The following is a 10,583-nucleotide window of genomic DNA, read 5'->3' as shown; positions in this document are numbered from 1 at the left end:
AGCGAGGATGATGAGGAAAGATATTCAAGAAGTGAGTGAGTGAGGATTATAGGGAAAGATATTCAAGAAGTGACTGATGATGATGGGGAAAGATATTCAAGAAGTGAGCGAGGATGATGGGGAAAGCTATTCAAGAAGTGAGTGAGGATGATGGGGAAAGATATTCAAGAAGTGAGTGAGGATGATGGGGAAAGATATTCAAGAAGTGAGTGAGGATGATGGGGGAAGATATTCAAGAAGTGAGTGAGGATGATGGGGAAAGATATTCAAGAAGTGAGTGAAGATGATGGGGAAAGATATCCAAGAAGTGAGTGAGGATGATGGGGAAAGATCTTCAAGAAGTGACTGAGGATGATGGGGAAAGATATTCAAGAAGTGAGTGAGGATGATGGGGAAACATTTTTAAGACGTGAATGAGGATGATGGGGAAGAAGTCGAAGAACTGAATGAGGATGATGGGGAAGATGTCGAAGAACTGAATGAGGATGATGGGGAAGATGTCGAAGAACTGAATGAGGATGATAAGTAGACGTCGAAGTGAGTGATTATGAAACTCATGTTTACTTTTGCATCTTTATTTTGTTATCTTTTTCATCTTACTCTAGTTTTATTTCGTTTTACAAAAGGTATTGGCGAGAATCATGATCATAATGACAGGGAATAGGCAGAAGGAAATGTTTATGTTGCTTAAGTAAGATTTCTCCGAATCTCCTGGTGAGGACTGACGCTCATTCTTGCTTGCTTTGATATCCCTGACCTTTTGGTGTGGCCGAAAGTTTTCGAGAATATTTAAAACGATTTTTTTTTTGTATACCAAATGTCATTTCTTGTTAATTCAAAATGAACCGAAGATTTGTTTCTCCAATGATATACATCACATCGCCAGAAATGTCAGCCATGTCACTCCATATTGATAGCTTATATTATTCATAATATTCTTGCAGTGTTATTTTTTCACTGGAAATAAAAAAGAAGTATTTTCGTTATCAAGACAAGTTAGTGGATTTTTTAAAGCTCAAAGGTTTAGCTAAACTTCTGAATTTCAAAGACAACTAATCAATGCGGCCGTCTGTTTGTTACGAAAACAAGGTACGGGCCATAAGTTTCACGCATAAATATATATATATATATATATATATATATATATATATATATATATATATATATATATGTATGTATGTATGTATGTATGTATGTATGTATGTATGTATGTATGTATATATGTATGTATGTAGGATTCATACCTTGTTATATAAAATCTAAATTCCTCACTTTATAGATTAATATATTTCTCTAAATAGATATTCCATTATGCTTCTACTTTTGAAATTCTGTATTCTTTTGTTAATCATAAAACCTTTTATGTATATATGTATATATTAATTTATATATATATGTAAATATATATATATATATATATATATATATATATATATATATATATATATATATATATATATATATATATATATATATATATATCCCCTGATGTGAAAGCAAGGAATTAACATTTCTTTTATACATCTTCTACGTCTCTAAGCACTGCGAAGCTTCATATCTAATCATTTCTTTCTCTGATGGTGCCCCTCTCTTGCAACATTGTAGAGAAACGACGCGATTGTCGCCCTTTGTGTGGATGAAAGACTCTTCTCTATTAGCTGATGAGCCCAGACCTGGACTGATTGTTAGCAAGAAGAATAGGATTGGCCGTTCTTGCCTCTTTCGACGCTCATTTGTCTTTCGGTTCTTAGGCAACTTACCTTGTGTAAGAAGAATCCGCCGTTAGAAATACAAACCTCTTTAGAATGCTAATGATGCTTTCTAAAACTGTTAATTGTTTCGAACATATTTAGCTGGCAGTCTCTATGCACAGTATGGTTAATACCCCAAAACATGTTATGAAGCCCTGTCTCTCTCTCTCTCTCTCTCTCTCTCTCTCTCTCTCTCTCTCTCTCTCTCTCTCTCCTTATGTTCTTGAAAATGTTATACTATTTTTGCAGAAAGGATGATAATATGTCAGGTCCGTTAAATTCTGCTAACGATTATATGAATTTGTATGAATAAAAACGTTCCTTCGCAATTTAACACAGACACATATATATATATATATATATATATATATATATATATATATATATATATATATATATATATATATATATATATATATATATATATATATATATATATATATACAGTATATATTACAGACACATATATATGTATATATATAAATATATATACATATAAGTGTGTGTTTGTATGTATGTATTTATTTATGTATGTATACAAGGAATTTTACGTAATAGTTGAAAAATGAAGAAAGATACTGGAAATGTTTAAACGGTTTATTTACAAAATAATTAATAAGATTCTCAAGCACTGAGAGTCACAACTTGTGAGAAGTATACCGGAGTGAAATAAGAAAGATACTATTGTTGTGATTTCTTGTTCCTCTTAGGAACCAGTGGTTCTAAACCAGGGTTTGGGGAATTTCCCCATAAGGTGGGATTTTAGCGTGTCAAGGGAGGGTGGGGCGGGGAATTGTGACCAGAGATTGGCAGGCTCAAACTGGCTCCAGGACCACACAAAACGCAGTGTGTATCGGTCTACACTACTGAGAGGTCACGCTGGACTTTCTCTCCTCTAGCTTTTGTGTTTGTGTTAGCATTTTGTTGCATATTATTCGGAATACACCTTTTGAGGCAGACAATTTAGGAAAAGGTGGGGTGGGGCGTGAATGACATTCTTTCATATGGTGAAAGGGTGTACGGGTCAAAAAAAAGTTGAGAACCACATTTTTAGGAGGTATCGTGAAGGAGCAGTGGTCTAGTTAAACAATCTTGCGGAGTAAACCAAAATATCTCTGCTTAACCTAGATTTATTTCCTAATAGTTTTATGTAAATATGCAACTTACGACCAGCACTACTTACCTCTGTAATTCCGTGGACAATAATTCACTAGATCAATCCCTACCTAACTGCATAGTAACCTACAATCAATCCAAAGGTCATTCTCGTGAGTATATACAACTAGATGATCATCAATCTCCTATACACCTTTTTCCTTTAACATGAAAATGCTCAAAGAAATAAAGTGAGTTCATACAATTAAACCAAAAACAAACCTCCAGTAGTCTACATATTGGTAAAAAAATTCAATGCAGTAATAATTATTCAATTTAGCTTTTCAGAAAAAGAACTTAGTATATATATATATATATATATATATATATATATATATATATATATATATATATACTGTATATATATATATATATATATATATATATATATATATATATATATATATATATATATATATAAATGTATATATATGCATATATGCAAACACACACATATATATATATAAATATATATATATATATATATATATATATATATATATATATATATATATATATATATATATATATAAACAGCTCCTTATACGACGTAAACTGTTTTTCCAGTACGCAAATGAGATGAAGTAAAAGTCTTATTTCTTTGTAAACTGATTACCTCAGAACGTTTCGATAATGAAATTAGACTATTTTATACAAGTTCAACGAACGATAGCAGGAATGGTGTCAAAAACCCGTCACAGTAGAACCAGGCACCTCAGTTTTCGTCTTCTGGGTCTAGCAAGCCGATAACTCCTCACACAAAAATTTGAAAATACAGTGTACGAAGATAGTCTATCATATACGTTAAAGTATCTCTCGCACAAATGAAATTCTTCAATGCTAGGTTTTTCTTTTTGCCTAGTAGCTTACATAGCACCCATCTGTACCGCAGTACGTCATCATATTTAGAGTATATTTCAATTCCTGCTTAATAATAGACTCAAATTCACCGAGTTCCAAAGAAAACTCAATTTCTCAAGAGGCGGATCTTTCCACAACCATTCCTGCGGAGAAAGACTCATTATTAGAAATATTGTATGTGAATGTTGACTAATAATAACAGTGAGAATAAAATTAATGAATAGACATAATAATACATTATATACAGCAAGACCAATAAACAGTTTGTTTTCACAGACGCTGGCCATTTTTCAGCACTTACACTGTGAGGCGAAATCGAGTTTTCTTCACAGCCGGTACAGTGTATGATCAAGGCCACCGAAAACAGATCTATCTTCTGGTGGTCTCAGTATAATGCTGTATGAGCCACGGCCCTGTGGTGGCCTATCCTACATCATTGCCAGGAGCACGATTATGGCTAACTTTAACCTGAAATAAAATAAAAACTTCTGATTCTAGATGGCGGCAAATTTGGTTTGTTTGATGATTGGAAGGTGGATGATCAACATATTTGCATTCCTCTAGCCTCAATAGTTTTAAGATCTGAGGGCGGACAGAAAAAGCGCGGACAGAAAAGGTGCGGACTGAAAAAAGTGCGGACGGACAGACAAAGCCGGCACAATAGTTTTCTTTTACAGAAAACTAAAAAAAGTAAATCTAAAAAAAAATTTAAGAGAACGGGCGGGCATTTCTGTGAAGTTCTACAAATGTCAGGGGGAGTTTATTTTTTAATCAGTTTTAAACATACTGTTGTATGTTAGGCTAATGAAGTCCTCTGACCTTTCAAGATTCCCCAAAGGGGACTTCAATTCATTCAGTTCAAAAAGATTCTTAAAAAAAACAAAAATTACATTTTTTTTCAAAGGCTGCGGAAATGAGCGACTGTTCAATTCACCACTGTAATTTAAAACGGGTAATATTTGTTTATTTAAATATTTGAACGGCCAATGTTAAGTTGAAAATATTCCGTGCTTTGGTTTCCATACTTAAATCATGAAAAAAGATCTGTTCAAATATGCAATTATATATATATGTATATATATATATATGTATATATATTATATATATACATATATGTATATATATATATATATATATATATTATATATATACATATATGTATATATATATTATATAAATATATATATATAATATATATATATATATATATATATATATATATATATATATATATATATATATATATATATATATATATATATATATATATATATATATATATATATATATATATATATATATATATATATATATATATATCACTGGTTTTCTTCGTGTAAAAGACCATACACACATTTTCCATAAACTAGAGAATTCGAGACTCGTATCTTCTCCTCTCCTCTTTTCCTTCCCTATTGCAGCCCAAATTTATGCATCGTTGACGCGGCGATGTTGAAATATTGGGGGACCATTGGTTTCTGGCCATTAGACGGAAGTGAACGGAATCCATAAGTACTTCCGCTGATATTCTGTTAACAAATTTTCAAAAGAATTGTCGGAAGACATTGATTTGCTTTCAAGTGTCTTTGACTGCGTAAAGCGCCAGTGTGTGTCATTCGGACATATTTGGTCCGTTTTCAACGCGAATATTATTGCAGTCTCACGTATCATTCCAGGTGGGACACAGGGATGTTTTTTTTAAGAGTAGTGTGAAAGTACTTGGAAGGGCTTCATGAATTAATAAGTCTCATTTCTGAAAGATGGTAAGAGATGGCGTTTATTGTTTTTAAAGGACGAAAAAATGTATCTGTGTCATTCCTCTGGTGATTGCCCTACACTTGAAATCCTACCCAGTGGTAAGTAATCAATAAAACAAGAGAATGACTAGAATCTTTGCCTTGTTAAAGTATTTAACAAAACTGCGCCCTATGATAGCATTTATTGTTTCTAAAAGACGAAAAAATGTATCAATCCTGTATCATTCCACTGGTGATTGCCCTAAACTTGAAACCCTATCCAGTGGTAAGTAACCAATAAAACAAGAGAATGACTAGAATCTTTGCCTTGTTAAAGTATTTAACAAAACTGCGCCCTATGATAGCATTTATTGTTTCTAAAAGACGAAAAAATGTATCAATCCTGTATCATTCCACTGGTGATTGCCCTAAACTTGAAACCCTATCCAGTGGTAAGTAACCAATAAAACAAGAGAATGACTAGAATCTTTGCCTTGTTAAAGTATTTAACGAAACTGCGTCCTCACCTAAGCCATCGCTGATGCAGGCCCTTCCATTGCAGGCTCCCCGTCGGTATCTGAGAGAGTTCAGCCCCTACATGCAGTCGGACGGCCTGGAACAGTCGACTCTTGGACTGCACTTCCTGGCCAACCACGACCACTTCCCACACAAGCTGATGTCCCTCCGGTGTACGGCCTCCATCGGCATCTTCTACAACGAGACCGAAGTAGCCAGCATGGAGCCTCTTCAGCGTCCAGCACTCTCACTCGAGAGCCGAGAGCACTTATATGGTAGGTCTATTTACTCTGCGCCCCTCTCTTTATATTTGTTAGTCCTCCAGAGATTATTTCTGCTAGCGTTGTTTTGTAGTCCTAGTCACTCCTGTACCTGGATGTAGCCTCCTTTCTTGTATGCATAAAGGAATGTCAGTCAGTCATCCGTATACTGGACTGGCCTAAATCAGTTTTGTGGGCGTAGTCAGTCACGTATCTGGATGAAGCCTCCTGTTCCTATATGCATAAAGGAATGTCAGCCAGTCATCCATATACTGGACTGGCCTACAACAGTTTTGTAGGCGTAGTCAGTCACGTATCTGGATGAAGCCTCCTGTTCCTATATGCATAAAGGAATGTCAGCCAGTCATCCATATACTGGACTGGCCTACAACAGTTTTGTAGGCGTAGTCAGTCACGTATCTGGATGAAGCCTCCTGTTCCTATATGCATAAAGGAATGTCGGCCAGTCTTCCATATACTGGATTGGCATAAATCAAACTACGTCGGGGTCACAGGAATCACCTGAATCAAACCTTATCAGGGCCCCGAGGGGCCTCTCAATACCAACACCTGGAGCAGGAGACATAAGTCTAGACTAAAGAAAGGGGCGCCCTCTTTCCGGCTGTTCAAGGGGAACTTTACTTCAGGAAAAGTCCGCTGCAGTTGTTTCATGTCACCTGCAAGTTGTTAAATAATCTTCATTGTGGAAAGAGACCGAACCAATCAGCTGTAACAGAATGACTGACATTACGAGGAGCGACACTGAAAGCATTACGGTCCAATTGCTAGCCGCTGCCGAAATTGGCAGCCACTGACAAGAGGATACGTCACGGTGATGAATCTACAAAGCTGTTTACATGGGACAAGTCTTTAGGAGACTAGTTTCTTGGTAATGTAAGAATTCCCGCTAACAAATTGCGTTAGCGGCTACATTTTGCTGACTGATTTGATATTTGTGGGCTTAGAAGTAAAAGGATCAGCTTAAAATTCGCTTTTTAATATTCATGTTGACTCTCTAACTGAAATAAACGCAATGAAAACTCGTAATATTTTCCTCGCTTATTATCCTCGCACAGTGAAATTAATAGATTATTTTCACTGATACTATATATGAAACGAATGTCTCTCTCTGAAACTGAAGAATTTGCCTTTGTTCATTTTCATCGTCTTTTGTTAACACTAATAACATTTCTGGCATCATTGACTGCAGTCGCTTGGACCTCAGATTACTCAAATAAACAAATTAACCAAACAATCAATTAACCAGCATGTTAGGCTTCTTAATACACCCAGCGAAAATAATTGTGTGATGTAACCTCACTCTTTCTATACTCTGTAATTAATCATTTTCCACATGCTTAACGAGGTTCCTCATTATTCATATTTGTTTGATGTTGTAAGACAGGGACGTCCAACCCCTAGCCCGTGGTTGGATGTTTTAGGAGAAGGCCGCCCAACCCCCTGCCCGTGGGCCAAAAATGGCCCGTTTGATTTTGAAAGTGACCAGCTGGCGGAAAGTATATTTCTCTTTTTTATATGCATACACACAGGTGACCCGCATGTCTTGTTTTTTCAAGAGTGGCCCTCGGACTAAACAACTTGGACGGCCCTGTTTTAAGCCACCAGTAGTGAAGAGATTCTGCAGAAAAACCCGAAACAATTCTAATTTTCTGACCCTTAATGAATTTGACAGTGATATTACCTATGTGACAGTTGAGAGAAGACCTTTGATCTTATTTATTCCTTGCATGTCTCGCTTTTGTGTTTCTCTGTCTTTTTTTTTTTAATGCGACCTCTTATTATTTCAAGGAACTTTATTAAGTAATTTATCATTTACAGTCATTGTATGGTACCACTGAAAGAATGTTTCTCTTATAGTAAAGCATTATTTTGTTTTGTTTTATTATCCTTTTATCAGTGGGCACACACACAAACACACACACACACACACACACATATATATATATATACATATATATATATATATATATATATATATATATATATATATATATATGTGTGTGTGTGTGTGTGTGTGTGTTTATATGTATGTATGTATATATATGTATGTTATATATATGTATGTATATATATACAGTATGTACATATATATATATATATATATATATATATATATATATATATATATATATATATATATATATATATATATATATATATATATATATAGATCTTACTTAAAATCCAGTGGTGTTTTTGGTATGTCTAAATTTTCCTTTATTTCGGCACTGACACCATATCCATTTTGCGTTCTTATGTTATCCTTGATTTGAATGTGTTGCAACAAATGAGACTGTACAAAAAATATTAAATAATTTTCAATCTCTGGTGTTTTGCAGCATGTGAAATGGACATATTCAAGTGCTCTCATCAAGTTAGAACAATAAAGATAAATAACAAAAATACTGAAGAAGGTGATGCAACCACGGAAGGAAACTTAAATTAATGAAAGGAATTAGCGATGCTCTATAATCGGGATATGAGAGGAAGAAGATTACATTTTCACTTTTAGAAAGCAATACGATTGCATTTTCACTTTCAGAAAGCAAGGGGATTACATTTTCGCTTTTAGAAAGCAAGGGGATGACATTTTCACTTCAGAAAGCAAGAGGATATTTTCACTTTTAGAAAGCAATAGGATTGCATTTTCACTTTCGGAAAGCAAGGGGATTAAATTTTCACTTTTAGAAAGCAATAGGATTACATTTTCACTTCAGGAGCTTAGAGGATTACATTTTCACTTTAGAAAGCAACAGGATTACATTTTCACTTTCAGACACTAAGAGCATTACATTTTCACTTTCAGAAAGCAAGGGGATTACATTTTTTACTTTCAGAAAGCAAGGGGATTAAATTTTCACTTTCAGAAAGCAAGGGGATTACATTTTCACTTTCAGGGAAAACAAGGGGATTACATTTTCACTTTGAGGAAAGCAAGGGGATTACATTTTCACTTTCAGGAAAAGCAAGGGGATTACATTTTCACTTTCAGGAAAGCAAGGGGATTACATTTTCACTTTCAGGAAAGCAAGGGGATTACATTTTCACTTTTAGAAAGCAATAGGTTGCATTTTCGCTTTCATAAAGCAAGGGGATTACATTTTCACTTTCAGGAACGCAAGGGGATTGCATTTTCACTTTCAGGGAAGCAAGGGGATTACATTTTCACGTTTAGAAAGCAATAGGTTGCATTTTCGCTTTCAGAAAGCAAGAGGATTACATTTTCACTTTTAAAAAGCAATAAGATTACATTTTCGTTTTCAGAAAGGAAGGGGATTACATTTTAACTTTCAGAAACCAAGAGGATTACATTTTCCACTTTAAGGGAGCAAGAGGATTATATTTGGAAAGGAAGAGGATTACATTCTCACTTTCAGAAAGCAAGAGGATTACATTTTCACTTTCAGAAACCGAGAGGATTACAATTTCACTTTCAGAAACCATGAGGATTACATTATCACTTTCAGAAACCAAGAGGATTACATTGTCACTTTAAGAAACCAAGAGGATTACATTTTCGCTTTCAGAAAGCAAGGGGATTAAATTTTCCCTTTCAGAAAAACAATAGGATTACATTTTTCCTTTCAGAAAGACAAGAGGACACCATTTTCCCCTTCAGAAAAGCAAGAGGATTACATTTTCGCTTCAAAAAAGAAATAGGATTACATTTTCACTTTAAGAAAGCACTGGGATTACATTTTCACTTTTAACGTCGTGCTCATGGTATCCTTTCCTCTCTTGCAGGTAGCATGAGTGCCCCTCTCATCTCAGCCTCGGCGAGCCTTCCCCTCGCCGTCGTGGTCGGGTGTATCCTGGGCGTCCTCAGATAAGCAAGTCCTTCGTAGACGCCGCTGGGGTGTGTCTGTGTGCGTGTAGGACAAGCCTCCGTCGCTGGAGACAACACTTATATTCTAGTCCTTTAACCATTTCATCCTGTTTACCTTTCATTTTGGTTTGGTTATGATTCGTGTATTCTTGTGTCGCTTCTCGTGCGTTCTTTCCTCATTTTTTTTTTCCAAGCGAACTAAGTAGAAGGAAAAGTTCAGCCGCGAGGATATGGAAGGAGGTGTAAGCATTAAATAGTGAAGAAGAAAGAAGGAAATAGTGAGAGAATATGAGCAGCAAATAGTTAAGAAATGAGCAGAATTTAATAATGAATTAAACAGCACACAACACAATAGCGAGAATGGTGAACCTAGTAACCAATTTGATTGTTGTAAAGATCCCACATTGCTTTTGAGAGGACAAATCTAAGTCTAAATCAGAGACGGTAAATGCGTGTG

At 35.0% G+C, this 10,583-nt stretch overlaps 1 protein-coding gene across 1 annotated transcript in view; it reads left to right on the top strand.

Annotated features, from left to right (window-relative positions):
- Nucleotides 1-10,264, top strand: part of LOC136843857 (cell adhesion molecule 3-like) — a 565,859-nt gene extending 555,595 nt beyond the window's left edge. Inside the window, exons 6-7 of the mRNA XM_067112697.1 lie at nucleotides 6,066-6,298; nucleotides 10,049-10,264. Coding sequence (XP_066968798.1) covers nucleotides 6,066-6,298; nucleotides 10,049-10,130 — 315 coding nt within the window. The 3' untranslated portion in view covers nucleotides 10,131-10,264. The remainder of the gene's footprint in view (nucleotides 1-6,065; nucleotides 6,299-10,048) is intronic.
- Nucleotides 10,265-10,583: the final 319 nt, after the last annotated feature.

This window comes from Macrobrachium rosenbergii, chromosome 12 (assembly GCF_040412425.1).
Source record: "Macrobrachium rosenbergii isolate ZJJX-2024 chromosome 12, ASM4041242v1, whole genome shotgun sequence".
NCBI lineage: Eukaryota > Metazoa > Arthropoda > Malacostraca > Decapoda > Palaemonidae > Macrobrachium > Macrobrachium rosenbergii.
This window is presented reverse-complemented; position numbering and strand designations above follow the sequence as displayed.